Genomic DNA, 23100 nt, shown 5'->3' with positions numbered 1-23100 from the left:
TTACTATTTGTGGAACTCTTTAGTGTAGGATTAATTTTATAAGTATAAAGTAAACAAAGTAGATAATTATAAAAATTGAGAGGGAATAAGAGAGGAAGGAGGACGAAGGGTGGGAAATATCACTATGTTCCTAAATCTGTATATACTGGATATTTGTTTACCTTAAATATAAAGATTAAAGCAATAAAAAAGATTATATGTTGGGAATAGCATAGTGGTACAGCAGGTTAAGCCTCTACATATAATGTCAGCATTCCACATGAGCACTGGTTCAAGTCCTGGCTGCTCCACTTCCAATCCAGCTCCCTGCTGATGTGCCTGGGAAAGCAGTGGAAGATGACCCAAGTACTTGGGCCCTTGCCACCCACATGGGAGACCTAGATGGAGTTCTGAGTTTGACCTGGCCAGTACGGTCATTTGGGGAGTCAACCAGTAGATAGAATGTCTCTCCCTCTCTCTCTCTCTCTCTAATTCTATATTTCTGATACATAAATAAATCTTTTTAAAATGTTACATAAATTATTTCTTATTCTTTTCTGTAACAGAGTTCAGACTTAGGGGTAAAACAGAAAAGTGAACTAAACAGTCGCTTAGAAGAGAAGACTAATCAGATGGCTGCTACCATTAAACAACTTGAGCAAAGGTAAAAGTGCTTTTTCCTTCATGAAACATTTTGGGCTGTCAGTGCTGGAAGTGAAGTGAAGTGCTTTGCATTTGGCAAAGAGAAGTATATGAAGTTCTTCCAATTTGACAGATTTTGTTTTCTAAGATGTCACTGACAGCATTTTAAAGTAACATTAACCTTTCTTGATTGTTCTGATTGTTGGAACTCTTAATGCATTTCATTGTTGATGTGAGAGAAAAGATCCTCAGATGAAAGCACTTTTAAATATGTGTTTGTAATTTTATTATTCATCACTAAAGTCTTTGAATACTTTGAGGCTAGGTGATGTTGGGGTACTGAGACATAGGTGTCCTCCAGGGATGTATTCTGATCTTTCCCTTCTTTAACTTGAACCTTTTTCTCCTCTTTCACATCTCCCTCTTCTTTCTACTTTATCCTGCACAGTCCTGTAGCCTACAATGTCTTACCCAGCATGAATCTCCAACTCTGACCTCCATCTGGAGACCACTTCTAAGTGACCAGCTGACCAGCTGTCTCCTATCAGTGCCTACAGTCCATCTGCCTGAGGCGCATCTTTTCCCCGTGCCACTCTCTTGTTTCTTTTTGTCTAAGACCATTGTTTTCTTCCTGGTGACTCAGCACTAAGAGAAATGGCTGCTTGAGTGTAGCATGGCACTCCTCATGGTCATTCGCTATTTCTGCTTTTAACCTCACTCATCATCCTTCCTGTATGTGATCAAAATAAAGTCCTGGCCCTTGGACTTACATGCCGTTTTCCTTGCCTATTCCATTCCTAAAAGTTCTGTCCGTTAGAACTGCCTGTCCTCTACTCCCTCCCTTGTTCTTCAGGTGTATTTGTTACAACTAGACTGAAGTGCCTCACTCCAGAGCTTCCTCTGATGGCTCTTCCCAACTAGAAGCCATTTGTTCTCTTGGAATTTCCATGGCGTATATCCTTAGGATCCACACCACTTATAACTCTTCCTACTGTCTGCTTTATCTTGTAGTCCTTTTCAACCTGTATCTTACCCTCCAATGAGAGTATAAGTTCCTTTAGATTAGTTAACTGATCTGTTAAGCTCCTTCCCACTGGATCTGTCACAGTGCCTTGAATATTCAGGACATTGATTCAGCAGATAAATGAATGGATGACTTCTTTTATTTAGGTGATTCTTAACCAGGGAGAGTCCTGTACAGCATTACATGTTAACGTTCACTCAAAAGTAAATTGCAAATTAATAAATGAGCTTCAAGCCTCTGGTATGGCTGATAAATAAACACTATTGGTTCACTTCTGAAAGAAAGTTATTTAAGTAATTTCTCATAAGCAGTTACACATTTATTATTTAATAAATTCATTTTCATGTTCATTAGTTGTGCTTTTGAAATGTATAAATTACTTTTCAGTGTTTTTTAGACTTGTCATTTAAAACAGATAGAACTAAAATGATGACATCTCTTTGAATATTAAGCTGACTTACTCTCTTGCTATTTTTGTGTTTCCTATTTATCCGTTTTCTCATTCCCCTTTCACTCCGTTTTTCATTTTTATTTTATTTAGTGAAAAGGATTTGGTGAAACAGGCAAAGACCTTAAATAGTGCAGCAAATAAACTGATTCCAAAACATCATTAGGCGTTTTGCAGTTGGTCACCTCAGAAGTCTGTTATCACAACAGTTGTAAAAGGAAGAAATCAGAAAGTTATTATGTTTAAATTCTGACCCTATAGAAAATATCACCAAAAGTTGACTTTGAATTTGTTGGACTTTAAAAAAATAATTGGACATATAGGTTGAATTTTTTTTTATTTTCTGCCCAGAGTTAGAAAATTTGGTATAGGTTCCTAATTAAATGCCAAATAAAACTTTGAGAAATTAATTACGAGTTGACCAATAAATAAAACACCATTAAAACAGAAGCCTAGGGAATTGGAGTGCTGTGCATATATTAAGGATGCCTTTACAGCCCAGTCCTTGATAATGTCAGATTCTTGGTGCATTGTTCGTGTGTGTGTCTGCAAGCCTGTTCTGCCATTGCCGTGTAATGAACTAGAGGTGACTAGCGTGTGAACCTGGACTCTTCCAAAGTAGTTCTGTGTCTGTTACGCCATGGCCCCTTTTCAATTTTGTTGTATAGATTTCGTCCCCAGGCCCAGGGATAAGAACTAAAGTATTTCCCTACAGTTCTACTCTCAATAACCAAGATTGCTTGCAGTTTTTTTGCCTTAGTGACTTTGGGTGAAAAAAAGAAAAAAGAAAAAAAAAGCATCCTTAGATTTCTTTAAAGTACATAGAGATACAGTTAGGAATTAGGTAACTTATGATAACATAACTTGGAAGCTTGGGAAAACCCTCCTAATATTTGCCATCTTCTACCTCTGCCATTTTGTTGCAATTCCACTTTCTATTTAGATAACTCAGAGAGAAAAATGTTAATGAAAATGTTCTCTCCTGTAAAAAAATTATAAGCACTACACATTTTTCAAAACTGTCCTGCTTTTCTTACTAGAGTGAAAAGACGTAGGCATAAGTGATTATTTTCTTCCTGCCATTCCTTTCCCAGCAATGTTTTACTTACGAGTTTTTGTGCAGATGGGGATTTGTTAAAGGTTCTGGGAAACTAATAATTTAATTATTAAAAATATTTCAGAAAAGGAAATAGATAAATGATAAACTTATATTCTTTGTTAGTAACAAATAAATATTCCCAGTAGATATCCACAAGCAATATTAGCAGGGCTTTTTTTCTAAGTGATCACAGATCTAACCCTTTTAGCTCTTACGTTGTAAATAACCCTATAAGTACTTCGATTTTTTTTTTTCTACTAATGGCTTTTGATTTGGAGTACAGGCGTCACATAAGCCTTCATTCCTTCAAAAGATCTTGGCATAGTATTCTGGGTTCTTTTTTCCCTTTTGTTCCCTATTCTGATACACTTTGCGGCATTTCAGCTGCTTAGGTGAAGACAAAGACAACCCCTTTGTTTCCAGCTTTTCAAATTCCTTAGCTTCTTCTTGGCAAAACCATGATTAAAGGAGTGCGGTAGATTCCCTGGGTGCATTTGTAGGTTCTTGCACAGATTTGAATCAAAATCAAGTCAAAGAACATATGTTTAGATCAGCTTCCTGGAAGATCCTGTGCTCTTGAACTTATTTTAGTTCTTATAATTTTGCACCTTTATAAATGCAGCTCCCACTTTGTTCTCATCTTCAGCAACCTTTTGTGATAGCCTTTTTAATAAGCATTTGGAAGGAATGATCAAACTCCAAAATAAAACTACTTAAAGACTGCACATAGCATGCTTCTAAATACTATTATATAAAGCCCCCAATTTTTTACCTTGTAAAACATAATTCTTCATAGGTGCAAATTTATAAAGATTCTTAGGAGAAAATGTCCGTCAGAATCTTCTCAAGAACATGGTCATGAGTCTTACTCAGGCCCAGTGCCGAGGCCGTTAGTCACACACCACTAGGCAGGAATGAAATAGGAGAGGGAACCAAATTTTGACAAAGGCTTTTACTATACAGTAACCCGGAGCCTGGAGAAGGGTTGATGTAGAATGTCCCATGAGCTAATAATGTACATGGTCTGGGGAAAGGACCAGAAAAATTAATGTTACAGTTCCACATATAAGGTAGTTGCCCATTTGCAAGTTCCAGTTATGTGTGTAAAACAGAAATATAAAGTACCAGATCTATTAGGAAATAAGAACAAACAAGCAAGTGGATTTAACTAAATTGCTGTGTATTTGAGGTTGGCTTTGGATATGAATTTTCTAAAAAGTGTTGTTTTAATGTTTATCATCTAATGGCTGTAAACTGTAGTATTAGAATAAAAAAAGTGCAAAATCAGCTTTTCCTCTGCCTGGTTCACCATCATCTTGTGTTTCTTTAGAATTTGTTCCTTTACCATCTTTTCTGCCCCCTTAATTTCTTCCCCTGTGTCTTCGCAGTTTTTTTCCTCTCTGTCCATGCCGTCTTCGTTGGGTTATTTTATTTTGTGTTGTGAACTTGGTCTTCCTCCCCACCATGGTTTTGTTTTTTATCACAAGTTCATGTGGCTCACATCCAGATTGCGCCAGGCTGAGCGAGGCCGCCAGTCTGCTGAGTTGGACAACCGGCTCTTCAAACAGGACTTTGGAGACAAGATCAACAGTCTGCAGCTGGAAGTGGAGGAGCTCACCAGGCAGCGGTGAAGAGAGGGCAGCTTGAACTGGCAGGGTGGTCATGGGTAATTCAGGGCCAGACAGGAGGAGAAGGAAGGGGCGCTCATGGCCTTCAGACATCTCAGCTCTGGCTTTTCAATGTCCTTCCTCTGGAGTTGGAATTCAGGAAGCTTTGGTATTCCCCAAATCCTGTCAACATCCTTTAGGAGATTAGAGTCCATGGTCCTAGATTAATAGTAATTAATGGCCAACATAATCCTAATAATAAAAGTTAGTATTTACTGAATTCTATGTGCCAGACACTTTACAAACACCTCACATGCAATCTCTCCTTGCACATCCACCCCTCTTAGCAGGCAATATTATTGCTTTGCTTTCAGGTGAAATTAAACCTTGGAGGGGTTAAGTGTATCCCATTCACACAGGTAGTAAATGGCAACATGATCATTTTAAAACCTGTCTCTCTGATATAAGCCCTTAACTAGTCTGTATTCTCTCTCAAATGAGACTCACTTCTATGCTGAAGCCACTGACTTCAAACATAAGTAGTGCTTTGTTGGATATAAAGAAGAGAACTAGAAGGAACACTAGTGGTTATGAGGGTGTGAGTGAGGATTGGATAGATAGCTATAAAGAGACCAGCTAAGTAATATGAAATGGAACTGTATTGAAACTTCACTACTGTATGTACTGAAAATTTTAATTTTAAGACCAGAGTTCAGCGTTCTTTAGACAATGTGAATGTAGAAATCCAAGTTTTTCATTCCTTTCCTCTCCCACCCATCCAAGGAACCAGCTGGAGTTGGAACTAAAACTGGAAAGAGAAAGACGGTTACAGAACAACAGGAGCATCCCGGGAAGGGCTTCCCAAAAGCCAGAACCCAAGATGGTAATATCTGTTACTCCTTTGTTTACTGACGTTTAGGGTAGTGTTGAAGGCTACCTTGATGGGCCTGTGGGGTTTCTTTGGGGATTCACTTCCTGAATCAAGCTGTGGCCTGGAGGATGTGCACAGCAAACTTAAGGATGGAGTGAGCAGAGGAAAGCTTGATTCTGGGTCTGCCTTTAGCACATTCTCCAACTTGACTTCATTTGGAAAGGTGGATTTTAACAGTCATCACTTTCAGTGACTCTCTTTTCCTTTTAAGTTTTAAAACAAAGATTATGGTGCTCTCTTAACAAAAATATGTGTTTTCTTGGTTATCTGCTAATATTTTCAATAATATGGTATAATAACCCCTCCCCAGCCTGAATTCCACTTTAACACAATGTCTTAAATGTGGGTTTGTTTCTGTATATACTGTCTTCAAAATCATGAGGATTTCAGTCTGAGTATACTCAGAATCTCCTCTTGGGAATAGATAGGAAGAGAGGGAACTTAGTCCTGGGAAAGGGAGAATAATTAATGTAGAGTGATTTGAAGTGCACAAGTGGAAATTTCTGCAGAATGGCTTTGGAAGGCAAGGCTTCCAGCACCTGCGGCGATGAGAGAGCTCAAATCAGGTCTGATCATCACCAGGAGCCAACCTCTTCAAATAATGAAACCAGAAAAGTGTGATATACTTTTGAAATCAAAGACAAACTGCAGAGAAAAAATTGCCTCCCTTATGTACATACTGTATCAAAGCAAGACAAATTTACATGCTTCCTATTTAGAATTTATAGAGTGAGCTGCTGCTGCTTTTTGAGCTAGAAAGTAGAAAAGAATGCGAAAATGCAGTATCTGTTACTAACAAAATGTGCAAAGAACCACTCTGTGTCACATGCTTTCTTTATTATTTGTGCATAGTGAGTATAAAATCTAAAGGGTATACAAAGGTTTCTTTAAAATCATAGCCTTTGTTACTCTTCTCCCAATGAACATTAGGTTTCTCAATTCTCAATTGCCTTGCAGTGGGATTTCCAGGAGGGTAATTTACATTGACCTTCCTTCCTAGAAACTCGAGTTTCTACATTTGGAAGCAGATAGCGGTGGTTCAAGGCAGGCAAGGAGAGTGTGCACAAATCTATCCCAGGGCCAGCATTGTGGTACAAAGGGTTAAACTGCCATCTGCAACAGTGGCATCCCATATGAACCTGGGTCCAAGACCTGGCTGCTCTGTTTCCAATCTAACTCCCTGCTGATGCACCTGGGAAAGCAGCAGACAGTGGCCCAAGTGTGTAGGCTCCTGCCATTCACATGGAAACCAGGATGGAGTTGATTTGTTCCTGGCTTCTGCGTGGCTCAGCCCTGGATGTTGCAGCCATTTGGGGAGTGAACCAGCTGATGGAAGTTATCTCTGTGTCTCTTCCTTTCTCTCTCTCTGTGACTCTGCCTTTCAAATAAATCAGTAAATAAATCTGTTTTTTAAAAAAATTTGTTTTGCCGGCGCTGCTGCTCACTAGGCTAATCCTCCACCTTGCGGCGCCGGCACACCAGGTTCTAGTCCCAGTCGGGGCGCCGGATTCTGTCCCGGTTGCTCCTCTTCCTGTCCAGCTCTCTGCTGTGGCCCGGAAGTGCAGTGGAGGATGGCCCAAGTGCTTGGGCCCCGCACCCGCATGGGAGACCAGGAGGAAGCACCTGGCTCCTGGCTTCGGATTGGCACAGTGCACCAGCCATGGCGGCCATTTGGGGCATGAACCAACGGAAGGAAGACCTTTCTCTCTGTCTCTCTCTCTCTCTCTCTCTCACTGTCCACTCTGCCTGTCAAAAAAAAAAAAAAAAAAAAAAGAATTTGTTTCTAAAAACTGTCCAGGCAGGGCTTCAGAGCATTGGGCAAAATACGGTTTGGAACTTGAGAGTAGACACTTTGAGTGGTGGCGGTTGTGGAAGTTGTCTTGGTAGCCAGGCTCCTGCTCGATTGAGTGTCCAGAGGATCACACCGTCTGCTGGAGATGACCACTTGGTTTTTTCAGAGCTAAGTCAGGAAGAATAAAATTATATTTCTCCTAAGAAGTAACTGAAATCTTGAGCCTACTTATAAGTAAATAGAATACATTCTGGATTTTATTTGAATCTCAGGAATTAAAAAATAATGTCATTTGTTGCAAACACTATCCAAAAATTAAGAAGCTTTTTGGAGAAGAGAAGGAGAAAATATGCTTGAAAGTCAGATCCCTCTCCCAATTAAAAAGCTACTTAGCTTTACTGAATTTGGGGGTTGCAGAACAAAATTGCAATATCATCATTTGGCATCTGAATACTTAATAAACTGAGTTTTTATTTTTTTTGTGTGTGTGTGTGTGTGTGTCTTTTTTTTGGCAGGATGGGAAGCACAAAAATCAAGAGGAAAATGTTAAACCAAAAAAGCCCCTGGAAGAAAACTGCAGGTGTTTGTTAATCGAGTATTACTATTAACTAAGATACATGAAGTTATTTGGGGGAAGCGGGAATGAGGACGCTTTGATATACGTTGGCATCGACAAAGACCAGGCACTGACTTGTAATAGTCCTATGCCAGAAAGACATTTTGAAGAGGAAGTAAATAACCAGTGATCACGTACTATTAAATCAGACCCATTAGGCCACTTCAGAAGAAAGCAGAATAATCCAGCTGCTCTCTGAATTCTTGCCTGATTAATCCCCAAACTCAAATTACCAGTTAGAGCAGTCTTCCTCATCTTTATGAGTCATGGCTTTTCTCAGGCCCGTGAATGGCTGTGACTGTGACTGTTTCCACCCGTGTGCCAGGTTCCCAGGATCCTCATTTCCCTGTCAGGGGTAGGGAACCTTGTTTCTGCCAGGGGCCAGCTAGATATTTACTTACGTCTTTCACAGGCCATACAAAATGATTAACTTAAAAATGAGCCTGCTGTAGCTATGTTGATTTTTGGGTCTGCCTGTGGTTGGCTTGGCAGGACCGCGCCAAATGATTTCAGGTTTTGTACAGCTCATGGCCAGAAGTTCCCCTCCCCTGTAAGGGCTCAAACTAAATAACTTCATTACTTTTTCATAATTCTTCGTCTAACTGGCTCACTATGAAGAACATATGATTGTTTCAAGGAAGCTGACTTCTTTGAAACACTATCTTTGAAGGTTAGAAATAAAAGTACTCCATAATGCCACTGCATTAAAACATTAAGGATATCTGTGGAGGCCATTGTGACACAGTAGGACACCCGCATCTTCTGTCAGAGTGCCAGTGCCGATGCAGTTTCCTGATAATGCATTCTGGGATGCAGCAGATGATGGCTCAGGTGCTTGGGCCCTTGCCACCCACAGGGGAGACCTAGGTGGAGTTCTAGGTTCCTGGCTTCAGCTTGTCCCAGCCCATGTTATGAGGGTGTGAACCAACAGATGGAAGGTGTCTTTCTTTGTCTCTCTGTGTCACTTTACTTTTCAAGTATGTGAAAAGAAACAAATGAAGGCTATCCAGCTATATGATATTCTAGAAAAGGCAAAACCCATGGAGAGAATAAAAAAAAAAAATCAGTGGTTGATAGGGGTTAGGGGGAGGGATAAGAAGGCAGAACTCAAAGGTTTTTTTTTTTTTTTTTTTTTTAAGATTTATTTATTTATTTGAAAGTCAGAGTTACACAGAGAGAGGAGAGGCAGAGAGAGAAAGAAGTCTTCCATCTGCTGGTTCACTCCCCAATTGGCTGCAATGGCCAGAGCTGTGCCAATCCAAAGCCAGGAGCCAGGAGCTTCTTCCAGGTCTCCCATGCGGGTGCAGGGGCCCAAGGGGTTGGGCCATCTTCTACTGCTTTCCCAGGACCAGAGTAGAGCAGCCCAGTCTTGAACCGGCACCCATTTGGAATGCTGGCGCTTCAGGCCAGGGCGTTAACCTGCTGTGCCACAGCGCCGGCCCCCTCAAAGGGTTTTAGGACAGTGGAGCTGTCCTATGTCAAACTGTAATGGCGGCAGAGCCAGGTCATCCACACACTTGCCCAAACCCACCCAGCAGCAAGAGTGACTCCTGATGTAAACGATGGACTCCAGGTGATGCGCCCTATCAGTGTGTTCTCATCAGTTGTAGCACACCCGCTGTGGTGCAGGGTGTTGATAATGGGAGAACCTGCAGAGGCAGGAGGAGAGGGGGATCTCTGCACTTTCTACTCAGTGTTGCTGTGAACATAAAACTGCTATTAAAATGTATTTTCAAAGGAAGGAGAGTTTAGTGATAAGGAAAGATACCATGGAGGTGTTTTGAGAGAACCATACCCTGTCCTTGTTGAGTCACTGTCTCTAGGCTTTGATGCCTGGAGAATGAGGTAGGGGTGTCCTTTGGTCTAGCAGCTGAGAAGCTGTGTGCCAGATCAGAGTGCAGGATTTAATGGCCAGCTCTCGCTCCTGACTCCCAGCTTCTTGCTAATGCAGGCCATAGGAGGCAGCAGTTGATGGGTCAAGTAATTGGGTTCCTGCCACCTCTCGGGGAGACTTGCACTGCTTTCCCAGCTCCTGGTGCTTCCACCTTGACCCAGCTGCAGCATTGCGGGCATTTGTGTTTGGGAGAGTGAACCAGTGGATTGGAGTTTTCTCTGCCTGCCTGCCTGTCTGTCTCTGTGCATGTATGCCTCTCAAATGAGTGAAAACTTAAAAAAAAAAAAAAAAGTGAGGTAGTATGTCACCTGCAGCTAAAGGAGCTGCTGGAGAAGAGACACAGCACAGCCGTGTAGCAGCTCGTGTAGGGGCTCTACCTTAAAATACCTTCCTCGCTGCCCAGCCAGCCAGGATGACACCAGAGTCTTTCATTTTCTCTCAGAGAGCATGGTTTAATCCAGCACGAGTCCATCAGAGATCGGCGTGGACGCAGGAAAGGGAACTAGAAAGACTGTAAAATTTCCTTGAAATAAATAAACAAAATAGGACTGTAAAATAAACTGGGCTTCCAGGTCTTTCACGGCCAGCCTCGTTCCACACTAAAATCAAATCTTGACCTGAGCAATAGGAATGTCTGTTAAATGTGAAGTTCTGATTGAGACCCTAGGAATTTAAGAGTTCTTCCTGGTATCCATGATGTGCTCTGAGGTTGGAATGTAGGTTTTACATTTATTTTCTCCTTAATACATTTAATTCTTCTTACTTGAGTATAATTCCTACTTTACAGATGAGAAAATGGGCAGAGAAAGGCAAGAGGACACACCGCTTAGGTGCTCTGGTTTAAGTCCTTTGTCTCTGCACTCCTTGGTAGCAACTTTAAGGACCCAGTGCAGCCAAAACTACCATCGTCAGACACACCAAGCTTGCTAGGCTTGTGGTCCAAGGAACACCGGCATGTGTCTGGGGGTTACACTGCCACTCAGCTGAGAGAACAGGCACCAGGGTAGTCTTGGGTGCATTTCCCCCAGAACCCAGAGACTTGGCTTCTCTGCTTGTGTGGCTTCCAGTCCAAGTTGGGATAACTGGAGTTCGCTCAGTTTAATCTCATAAAAAAATAGTCAGTCTGAATGGCTGTTCATGTGACCATCTCATTTGAGTGAAGAAACTAATACAATATCTGATGGGAAAACAAAACTACTAAAATACATGGCAGTGGGCTTTGAAGTTTTATGTACTGGCCATGAATGCTGTTGCTTTTAATAAAGAAGCATAAACTATAACTCCAAATCTAGTTTTTAAATGTAACCATAATATAGGTGAAAGGTCAGAAACTAGTAATAGATGTAACCAAAATTTCTAAAACCTTAAGAGGTTACAGTTAATATTTATGTGGTTCCCAGCTACAGCTGTGTAAAGGAACTACAGCGTTGCTTGACAGACTGTCTTCTGAGCTTTTGAGGTGGTATCAGTGGAAATACAGTAAATTGCTGTTCCTTAACTCTTTGTATTCTCCATCCGTTCTAGGCTGCAGTCCCACCCTACCAGTGAACAGGTAACTGAGCCTCATGTTTTAAAATACTTTGTAGAAGTTATGAAGTTGATTGTACCACGTCTAGCCAGTGAACAAGGTAGCATGGGAGGAAGGTAATGAGGCCAGGCCTCTGCGTCCCATCCTTTTAACTGCATGGCCCTAACAGGGGACTGCCGGAAGCTCTCACAGGCAGCAGCTCGGCTTTAAGCCATTTGCTAAGTACACAGCAGTTCTTACTTCTGACTTGAAATAACCTCTGGACGCCAGGAAAGCTCAGTTTACTTCCCTGTCCTTTAGTCTTTTACATAAAATGGAGACAAATACACTTCCTGATCACAGAAATAAACTAACAAAAATGGCTGTAAAATATTTTGTGAATGTAATAGCATGTGACAGTCCCAGAGAAAGACTATATATGCTACTGTGTCTGAGTCACAGACCTGTTGGGAAATAAAATGATGCCTTCTCTCAATTCTTCATGGTAGAGTGAGATAACAGGAATGGGACCACTAAATAAGAATCAGATACAGACCGCCCACCTTGACACATCTCTGATGATCCTATCACAGAAAGTTTAAGCATATGGGAGTGTCATTTCCAGGTAGTCTGTAGTGTGGTTATATAAATTTTATGGCCAAAAACTGCATACTCTGAAAGCATTCATGTTTTTGACACTGAAATAAACTGACTGCTTCACTCTCTGGTTTAGGATCTGCTGCTGCTCTCAGAGAAGCCCTGGGTGTGTCAGCTGTGCCAGGAAGGCGGCAGCCTCACAAAGGTAACGGGTTCCTCACTGGGCACGCCATGTACTGCCTGCCCCTTCCCAGGCCCACTAGGGACCGTGTACCAGGGACCGCGACGTGTGCAGTGCAGAGTGCCCTCTCCCAGAGCCAAGGATGGGGAAGCAAAGGGGATGTTGTGGAGTACCTGTTCTTTCTTAGTCCTGGCAAGTCATGTCAGTAAATTCCCATTAAAATTAGTCTCAAAAACTGTATACATAATTTAGAACAAATAAGCAAATAGAAATTTATGAGTAAATAAGATATCTGTGGATGCCCACTGTGTAGAATGTGCTGGGGAAAGAGGAGAAAAGAAAAAATAGACCGTGTCCTGGTCTTGGACATCCTGTGTCCTGTGTGCCATCTTTTAAAGATGAAGAGCCTTGGGCTCAGAGACGTTAAGCGCATTTCCCAGCTACTCACGTCGTTAAGTGGTGAAGTCTGGATTTCAGCCCGACTTTGGCTCGGAAGTGCAATCTGCCTCCAGTACTCGTCCTGCTCGGAACTGGGGAAAGGAGCTCTCCCCGCCCCCCGCCCCGACTGTCTCCTCACTGTCCCCCCTCCATGGGTGCACCAGGATCTCTGCCTCAGCACCTCCCTAGTTTGTCTCCCTAGAGCGGGCCAAGTGAAAGAAGTATTGAGAGAGCACGAGTGTCCTTCCGTGTCCTGCTGGAACTGTGGCTCCTCACAGTGTCTCCCCCAGCACCTGGTGCAGCGTGCACTCGTGGTAGACACTCTAGAAGTGTTCTTACAGTGAATTTAGGAAGCAAGTGCTTGACGAGATACAGGAGACACACCCAGGGCAGGATTACAACCCGCACACTACCATTTGTGATCATGCTGCATTTTAATGAACAAAACTAGGACATGACTTCATCTTAGAGTCACACAGTCAGATGGCAGAGGAACCACCTTTATAGAACTGGAAGTTGCAGTTGTAGAAATATGGTTCAAAATAGAAGAAACTGCTAACCAAAGTCTGACTTCTGGCTGCGAAGCCATACAAAGTAACTTGAGCATGTCGGATCGAAATTCTTCTCAGGCTCTCAGGTAAGTGATCCACTGTGCCCTCAGGAAGAGGCATTGTTTGCAATGACAGTAGCATTTCACAGGGGAAATTACTCACAGCATTTTTTTTTTTTTTTTAAGATTTATGTAATATATGTGAAAGGTAGAGACACAGAGAGAGAGAGAGCACACTTCTGTGCAATGGCCAGGGCTAGGCCAGGCTGAAACCGGGAGCTCGGATCTCCATCCAGGTCTCACACTTGGGTGGCAAGGGTCCAAGCATTTGGGCCATCTGCTGCTGCTTTCCTAGCAGGGAGCTAGATTGGAAGCATTTAAGACCATGGGGCTCTGCAGGCACCAAAGAACTTTACCAGTCACACAACCCAGTGACCCACCCACTTTCCTTAAAAGGATGCAAGAAGCCATGTTCCAACTTCACTGATATCCCAAAAGATATGCTTACAGAGCATCATAGGAAAGGACAGTATATTAAGAATTACAGTTTCAAGCCAGCGCCGCGGATCACTAGGCTACTCCTCCGCCTTGCGGCGCCGGCACACTGGGTTCTAGTCCCGGTCGGGGCGCCGGATTCTGTCCCGGTTGCCCCTCTTCCAGGCCAGCTCTCTGCTGTGGCCCGGGAGTGCAGTGGAGGATGGCCCAAGTGCTTGGGCCCTGCACCCCATGGGAGACCAGGAGAAGCACCTGGCTCCTGCCTTCGGATCAGTGCAGTGCGCCGGACGCAGCGCGCCAGCCACGGCGGCCATTGGAGGGTGAACCAACGGTAAAAGGAAGACCTTTCTCTCTGTCTCTCTCACTGTCCACTCTGCCTGTAAAAAAAAAAAAAAATTTAAAAAAAATTTATAGTTTCAGTTCATAGCAGATCTTTTCATCCCAGCCTGTCCACCCAATCCATTGCAAGGTCATTGTGTCATTTGGAGTATGATTAGATACTTGCAAACTCATTTTAGAATTAGACCATCTGCCTGGTTCTGGTTCAAGTCCTGACTGCTCCACCTCCATTCCAGCTCCCTACTAATGCAACGAGGAAAGCAGCAGAGGATGGCCCACCACGTACTTGGGCCCCTGCACCCATGTATGAGACCTGGAAGAGCCTCCTGGCTCTGGCTTGGCCCAGCCCCAGCCATTGAGGCCCTCTGGGGAGTGAACCAGCAGATGGAAGATCTCCATCTCTTGTCTTTCTGTAACTCTGCCTTTCAAATAAATAAAATAAATCTTTAAAAAAAAATTAACCCATCTGAGAGTGAACAGAAGCAAAAGTATGAAATGTATTTCAAAGGTGACTAATTTGTGTAGTACCTGTTCTTTCGATTTTGTTGGCACTGCTCCCTCTGTTCATTTCAACCTAAGAATTAGACTGAGCCTGTAGACCGGGTCTGTGTGGTCAGGTACACAGCAGACATTCGGTCAGTGCTTAAGTAGGCATTGAGCATCTACCAGGGTTGGCCTTTATAGCCCACACATCCTGCCTTGCTGCTCTTGTACTTCCCACCTAACCTCCTCCTCCTCCTCCTCCTCTTACAGAATGTGTGCAAGAACTGCAAAGGAACCTTCTGCAATGCCTGTTCAACAAAGGAACTGCCTCTGCCATCCAGTATCAAGCCTGAGCGAGTTTGCAATCCCTGTCACAAGCTGCTGATGCAGCAATATTCTGCCAGCCCATCGTAAGACTGGAGGCCACAACCTGGACCAAAATGTCCACTCAGGGCCATTCTCTGCCTGTGTTAGGTGTCAGACTCTCCTCCAGCTCAGTCCTAAGGATCAACTAGAGTTGATAGGAATGATGTAAGTAAACAGGTCTAGGGAGAAAAGGCAGCAGCACTGGAGGTGCTAGAAATTTCCTGTAAGAGCTGTATAAATAAAAGTGACTCCGTTGAGCCTTTCTCTTCTAAATCTAAACAAACCCACTTTGAAGGGTTTATTTGATAGCACATTTGGGGAGGGCTATTTATTTTCAATAGTGATAATATTATCGGGAGGGGGTGTAATAGGAAAGTCCAAACAGATTACAATAAAAAGGAAAATTATCATCTCCCTCTATTATACTTGCAGAGGGAAAGGTTAATGTTAATTGAGATCCAAATGACAGATGTTACCTACTTTCCCAGGTGCTACTAGACATAAACATTGCTTTCCTCTTCACCCCCCTAACTACCTCTTTAAAGTATCTCTTCCAGACTGTGAACCCAGACTCAGGGAAAAGAAATTAAAGCGTAATATAAATTTTCAATGTAATGGAAACAATCTAATATATTAGAATTTGAGGGCCAGCATTTCCTGGTCTTGGCCTTCAAGTGTCTCATCATCACAGCAAGAATGAACACTGCTGATTTTTCCACTTACTGACTTCAAAATAACATGTCCTTTTCAGACTCTTTCTACCACAAAACAAGCCGGCTCTGTTCCCCAACCCTCCCTTCTCTCCAAGTCATGGTGGAAACTTTAAGGAGTGTTATAGGTAGGGTTTACCTTTTGCACATACGAAGTATTGATTAAATAAAAGCTAAGTCATTGAAAAGTAAAACAAACTAATTTAATTGGTTGCTGACAACATTTAGCTCAATATTTATTAAATTGTTTCTTTTAAATAAGGAATTCCTTATGCTATTCCAGAGCTGGTAGATGGGCTTCTGAGAAAGGACAATTCTCAAACATCTCTTAAACCCTTTGAGGGGAGAGAGAGGGAAGCGCATAAACAAGGGAAGGAAAGACATGGTATACACTGTTTTGATTATGTTGCATGTGTCTAGATTGTTTGATTCTAATTAGTACCTGAGAAGAAATGATTCCGTGGCTGGTTTAGAATTCTGGGTGGAAACATCCTGGCACTGTGTTATTTGATAAATTCTGTCTGCTAGCATGGGTTACAGCCTGGGAAAGGGTTATTATTCTAGAAGTCTTGCCTGTTACTTGGCCAAGCTGGAGTTTGAATACTAAGGAAAATAAAATCTAATGATTCTAGCTGAGTTTTTTTTGTTTTGTTTTTTAGTTTATTAATTATTTCTATTTGAAAGGCAAAGTGACAGAGACAGATTAAATAAAAAAAAAAAAAAGTGACAGAGACAGAAAGAAATCTTCTTTACTGGCTTACTCCACAAATGCCCACAATAGCCAGAACTGGACCAGGCTGAAGCCAGGAACCAGGAACTCCATCTGGGTCTTCCACGTGGGTATCAGGGACCCAATTCCTAGAGCCATTATCTTCTGCTTCTATAGTGCATATTAGCAGGAAGCTGGATCAGAAGCAAAAGCAGAACTTGATCCCACGCACTCTTATATGGAATGAAGCCATCCCCAACCTGTGCCACAACTCCTTTGCCACTGATTTTTTTTTTCCCAAGTGCCATCTTCAGGACCCTGAAGAAACTCCTGGCTCCTGGCTTCAGATGGACTCAGCTTGTTGCGGCCATCTGAAGAGTGAACCAGGGAATGGAAGACCTCTCTCTCTACTTCTAACTCTTCCAAGTAAATCTTACATAAAAAGTATGGTGGAGCTCTTAAAAGGGTTTAACTATTTCATGAAAGGACTCTAGGTTGGCCTCCTGATTCTGAAGCTGCTCTCAGGACCAGCGTCCACTGCAGCCTCATTTCAACCACAGGCCCTCTTTTCTTTTCTTTTCTTTTTTTTTTTTTTTTTTTGACAGGCAGAGTGGACAGGAGAGAGAGACAGAGAGAAAGATCTTCCTTTTGCCGTTGGTTCACCCTCCAGTGGCCGCCGCTGCCAGCGAGCTGTGGCCGGCGCACCACGCTGATCCGATGGCAGGAGCCAGGTACTTATCCTGATCTCCCATGGGGTGCAGGGCCCAAGTATTTGGGCCATCCTCCACTGCACTCCCTGGCTACAGCAGAGAGCTGGCCTGGAAGAGGGACAACCGGGACAGAACCGGCGCCCCGACTGGGACTAGAACCCGGTGTGCCGGCACCGCAAGGCAGAGGAGTAGCCTATTGAGCCGTGGCGCCGGCCACAGGCCCTCTTTTTTTAAAAAATTATACTTCAGAAAGCAAGTGAACTTATGTGGTTTATAGTAAGTTTTCCTTCAAATAACTTAGCCTAATTTAAGTTTCTCAGGTCAAATTGTAATGATTCTTAGACATTTGCTGGCTTAGAGTTGTCAACTGTTGAGGTCCCCTATTTTATGAATGTACTTAGTTCATGGGAGTGGGCATTTAGCCTAGCAGTTAAAATGCCTGCATCTTATCCTGGAGTACTTGGTTTCAAAACCAAGCTCTGCTCCTGACCCAGCTACCTGCCAGTGCAGACCCTGGGAGACAGCAATGATGGCTCAGGTAGGCTCCTGCTGCCCACCTGAGAGACCTGGATTGAGTTCCCAGCTCCCAGCCATTGTGGATAGTAGGGGAGTGAACCAGTAGATGAGAGCCCTCTCTGTTTTCTTCTCACATTTATAAAATAAAATAAAATGGAAAAATTTTAAAGTGGTTTATTTTGGTGCAGAACATTTTGAAATCCATGCAGTTTCTTCATAAACATCCTAGAGTCCTGTTCTCAACATTCCCGAGGCCAGGCTGATGTGAACACACTACTTTTGGGTAAAGATTTGTGTACGCATGGCATTCATTATAAGAAGTCAGAAACCAAGTATCTGATCAGCACAGCTTCTACACCTAGGATAAGAGAACAAACGTCCTTCAGACAGTGTGAAATTTGTTTAAAAGTAGAACCAGCAAGCACTGCTGCGCTAATAAGCACCTCAGACCTCCAGTGGGCAGGCAGAAGGAACCACCTGTGCGAGTCTCCAGGAAGTGCTACTGACACACAGGTACCACTCAGACTCAACTACAAGGCCTGTCTCAAAACCTCTTATGTTAGAGCAGGTTAGAAAGAATACCACTACTTGTACTCCCCAATTTGTCTTCCTACAGAGCCAGGGACAGCGGAATTACATCCAGCCTATCAGAAACTGGGACTTAGTCTCCCTGGTTCTGGGTCCTTATTCCCAAATGCTGGCTACTTTCTATGAAGTGGCAGAAGGTTGAGAGCTTTATTTGTTGGAAGCAGGTATGTTTTGGGATCACAAGGTTTTTTTTTATATATATATTCTTGTGAAGTTGTTTGTGGGCTTTTTAAGTGCACTTTGGCAATTTCTGTGACCTTCCCTGAACCCATCCACATTCTAGAGTCTGCCTTGTTTATAACACCTTCATACCTCATCACCACATAACTTCCCAAGAATCATTTCCCCGAGATGTCCTATAGCTGACACAAATCCCTGAAACCATAAAAGGGGATATTTAAGAACTGAACCACTTAAAAATTTCTGGGGGCCGGCGCAGAGGCATAGCAGGTAAAGCAGCTGCCTACAGTGCCGGCATCCCATATGGACCCAGTTCCAGTCCCAGCTGTTCCACTTCCAGTCCACCTCTCTGCCATGACCTGGGAAAGCAGAAGAAAATGGTCCAAGTCCCTGGGCCCCTGCACCCACGAGGAAGACCCAGAAGAAGCTCCTGACTTCAGATGGGCTCAGCTCCAGTTGTTGTGGCCAGTTGGGGAGTGAACCAGCGGATGGAAGCCCTCTTTCTCCTCTCTCTGTGTAACTCTTTCAAATAAATAAATCTTTAAAAAAAATAATCTCTGAACAAGTGAGGGGGAAGCATTTAGAGCTCATTGCAGCATAAAGGGCTTCGGTGACTTAAGTTCCAAGACAAAACCCAATATAGCAAAATGCAGGTCATGGGAGGGAATGTATAGCTTCTTTCTTAAAGTCAGTGAAAAATAAATGGATGGGAAAATCTACCAATGAAGAAAAACAAGAAACAGAAACTTCATTTCACTAAAGATAATTGAATGGCCTGTGAACATCAATTGTCAGAAAAAGCAAATTAAACACATGAGGTACCACTATACACACTGTGGCTAACTTACAGACAGAGCACCACTGGTAAGGATATGGACGACTTGGGCTCTGGGAGCATAAAACAGGATGACCACTCTGGGAAAAGTACGTCAACTTCTAGTAAAATTTAAAATATATCAATCTTAAAACTCCGGATATTCCACTCTCAAGTACCTACCCAGAGGAAAATAAACATAGGTTCACAAAAAGGCTTGCACAAGATGTTCACAGCACATAAGCTTTATTTATGAGTGCAAAACCTGGAAACAGCCCATTGTCCATCAGTTGTTCACCTAACAGGTCATGGGTTAAACTGTGGCATATTCATACAATGGAATACTACTCAGTAGGGAACAAAGAGCTGCAACATGGGTGAATCTAAAATATGCTGTCAAAGAAACGTACACAAGGTTACACACTATATGAATCTGTTTAGATCAAATTCTAGAGCAGGTGAAACTAAACTATGATGAACACAATCTTATCAGCAGATCCCTGCAAAGGAAGGGAAGAAATCTGGTATGATAGAAACATCCTCCAGCTTGCTAGGGATTTGGGTGATATAAACATCAAGATTTATCAAATGTCAGACTTAACATTGGTTCGTGTGACTGTATGCTTATCTTTTAGAAAACACACACACAAGGGTCTTCAAAAAGTTTATGGAAACATATGAACCAATTTCTGTATTTTTGCCATCAAAATAAACTTCCCTTTTAATTCCCTTTTCCTCACACACAGTTTGAGTCCCTTTGTGTGCTGACAAGCTTAAGAATCAAGTACAGATGTCTCCAATTCACTTTGATAGGAATATAGAAAGAGACTGCCCAAAGGTATGTGAGAAAGAATGCAAAATGTTGACTGAGTAAAGGCATTCTGCTTGTATGCTTGGGACCTGCTATCACTAGGATGTTACAAGGCAAAATAGGCATGGAACCCAGCTGTAGTCTGGGGACTGTTTGGATCCTGATTCAGAGCAATTTTTTGAAGTGACAGTTCAGGAAATCAATTATTTTAACAAGAAATTATTAATATTTTAGGGATGATTTTTTAAAATCCCTTTTTAGAGACATACTGAAATATTTAGATAACTTAATGCTCTTTAGGACCTGGTTTTAAATTAATGATAGTTAAATAAATGGAGACTTTAGATGAAACAAGACTGACCATAACTGATAATTACGAGTGACAGTTTACTATACTCTTCTATTTTTGTTACATTTGAAATTTCCCAAAATAAGGGCTTTTATAAAAGAAAAGAGGGACCTAGTGTCATGGCATAGCAAGTCAAGCCTCTACCTGTGACACTGGCATACCATTTTGGCTCTGGTTCCTGGCCCGGCTGCTCCACTTCCAACCCAACTCCCTGCTAGTGTGCCTGGGAAGGCAGCAGCAGATGACCCAAGTGTTTGAGCCCTTGCACCCAAGTGGGAGACCTGAAAGAAGCTCCTGGCTCAGCTTCGGCCTGGCCCAGCCCTGGCCATTGCAGCCATTTTGGGAGTGTACCAGTAGATGGAACATCTGTCTCACCATCTCTGTTAACTCTGCCTTTCACATAAATAAAAAATAAATATAAAAAAAACTGGTAAGATATGAATACAACTCACAGAAAAAGAACTCAAATGCTCTAAAACAAAGAAACTACCTAGTTAAGAAAGTACTTTTTTAAATTTTTCTTCACCTGGAAAAAACAGATTGGCTAATACGCTACTGTGTCAGTGAGGCTCTGCACTTGCATTGCTGGTGCTATAAAGTAACTTCAGATATAGATTTAATTTTATATTATCAATTATAAGTGCACATAATCTTAACCATTTATCCTACAGAAAAATTTATGGATCTACAAAATGACAAGTTTATATAAGGCAATCATTTCTGCATCATAGTAGTAAAAGTTTGGAAACAACATGTTCATCAGTAAAGTGACAGGCTAAATTGCATAGATCTACATTATACAATCATTAAAAAGAATGAGAAAAGATTTTATAAATAAATATATACTGATATAAAATGATCTTTTGGATTTTTAAGTGGAAAAAATACAGAATTGTATGCATAGTACACTATATATCTAAAAAAATGTATTAATATCTGCTTTTATGTGTGTGTTTATATATATTAAAAACCATTAGAAACTCATGTCAGAAACTGATGGCTGGGCTGCCTGAGAGAGGACAAGTGGCTGATGTGAAGATCACTGGGACACTGTCCACCATACACCCCTTCCAGCTCTCAAAGTGTGCTTCAGAAACAAAATGCATACAATTTTAAATTGAATCCATTCTTTATTTTCATATCATCAAGGATTAAGACATACTCAGTCTTCCAAAACCCTTTCTAAAACTCAGTAAGAAAACCACCTAAACAAAACGAGGCAAAAGATCTGAGCAGCCACCTCACTGAAGATGATACACAGGTGGTAAGGACAGGAAGATGCTTAACAATTATGGAATTGAAAATTAAACAATGAGGTATCTGGGGCTGGTAGTTCACCTAGCAGTCAAAGATGCTTCTTTGCTGTATGCCTGCCTCTCATTGGAGTTACCTAGGCTCAAGGCCTGGCTCTGTAAATCCCAGCTTCCTGCTAATGCACACTCTAGGAGTTAGCTGAGTTCCAGTTTGGGGAATGAACCAATGGATAGAAGTGCTCTCTCAAGTAAGTAAAAAGTTTAAAATAGATGAAACAGCATTGTCACTATACACTAAACAGAATGGCTAAAAAAACAAAACTGATACTACCAAATACTGGTGAGGATGAGCTCCAGCAATCTCACTCACTGCTGGTTGAGAATGTAACCTGGTACAGCCACATTCTACATCCATCGGCTGTTCCCATAGAACCCAGCAGACATGTTCCTTGAGATTTACGCAAAGACATCGATAACTGCACACAGGCACTCGCACAGAAAGGTTCCAAAAGCTTCATCTTTATTCCCTTCGTACAAACTTCAGAGATTATTTTCTCAACTGCTAAACTGGGGTTGAAGAGAGAGGGTCTATTTCTACCATATTAGAACTGATTGTGTCAAAGTCCCGCCTCCACATTACCACTGAGATGCACCATTCTGCTTTAGAGTATAGCACCTACCAACTCAATGTGAATTCCTTGACCTGAGTCAGGGGACTTCTCAGAACAATGGGGTGCTTTCAATTATAAAACGAACAGGATGAAACCAGAGAATTTTGTATCTCCCGATGACTAATGAGGACGCTGGAGCAGAGGATGCTAATAAGGCATGCTCACTGATCAGCCAGGTCAGCACACACAGAGTGGCTTTAATCTAAAGCTTCTTCAGTGCAGAAGTGGTGAGGACTGAGACCCCAGAGCAGCCTCAGTCTCCTACAGGACAGAAGCTTCAGTCACCCAGTAATAAAGGGACAAACTCGGGCACAGCAGGTTAAAACCCTGTCCTGAATCGCCGGCATGCCATATGGGCGCGGGTTCTAGTCCTGGCTGCTCCTCTTCTGATCCAGTTCTCTGCTATGGCCTAGGAAGGCAGTAGAAGATGGCCCAAGTGCTTGGGCCCTTGCAACCACGTGGGAGACCTGGAGGAAGCTCCTGGCTTCGGATCAGTGCAGCTCCGGCTGTTGCGGCCATCTGGGGAGTAAACCAGCGAATGGAAGACCTCTCTTTCTCTACCTCTCTGTAACTCTTCCAAGTAAATAAAACAAATCTTTGGGGGAAAAAAAAAGAGAAACAAACTCTGTGTCTGCTTCACTCGCTGGTAACTTTGAGTGCTACAAGATCAGATCACAATCTTCAACAATTTCTCCTTGGTATCTATAGCCTCCTTTGCAATTCCTTGAGAAGCAGCTAGGTCAAAACAAGAACAAGATATGAACACCATGGCCATATACTCCAATTCCATAATGCTTTTCA

At 42.3% G+C, this 23100-nt stretch overlaps 1 protein-coding gene across 17 annotated transcripts in view; it reads left to right on the top strand.

Annotated features, from left to right (window-relative positions):
• Nucleotides 1-16334, top strand: part of RUFY3 (RUN and FYVE domain containing 3) — a 101347-nt gene extending 85013 nt beyond the window's left edge. For 8 of the 17 annotated variants that reach the window (XM_051819714.2, XM_070048049.1, XM_051819720.2 and 5 more), the window contains 7 exons: nucleotides 546-643; nucleotides 4700-4819; nucleotides 5583-5682; nucleotides 8038-8102; nucleotides 11557-11584; nucleotides 12273-12341; nucleotides 14893-16334. In XM_051819714.2, the coding sequence (XP_051675674.2) occupies nucleotides 546-643; nucleotides 4700-4819; nucleotides 5583-5682; nucleotides 8038-8102; nucleotides 11557-11584; nucleotides 12273-12341; nucleotides 14893-15036 (624 nt within the window). In that variant the 3' untranslated portion in view covers nucleotides 15037-16334. Of the gene's footprint in view, nucleotides 1-545; nucleotides 644-2186; nucleotides 4480-4679; nucleotides 4988-5582; nucleotides 5683-8037; nucleotides 8103-11556; nucleotides 11585-12272; nucleotides 12342-14892 lie in introns of those variants that run through there. The other 9 variants (XM_051819724.2, XM_051819723.2, XM_051819726.2 and 6 more) reach the window with 4 other exon arrangements.
• Nucleotides 16335-23100: the final 6766 nt, after the last annotated feature.

Source organism: Oryctolagus cuniculus, chromosome 8 (assembly GCF_964237555.1).
Source record: "Oryctolagus cuniculus chromosome 8, mOryCun1.1, whole genome shotgun sequence".
Lineage (NCBI taxonomy): Eukaryota > Metazoa > Chordata > Mammalia > Lagomorpha > Leporidae > Oryctolagus > Oryctolagus cuniculus.
This window is presented reverse-complemented; position numbering and strand designations above follow the sequence as displayed.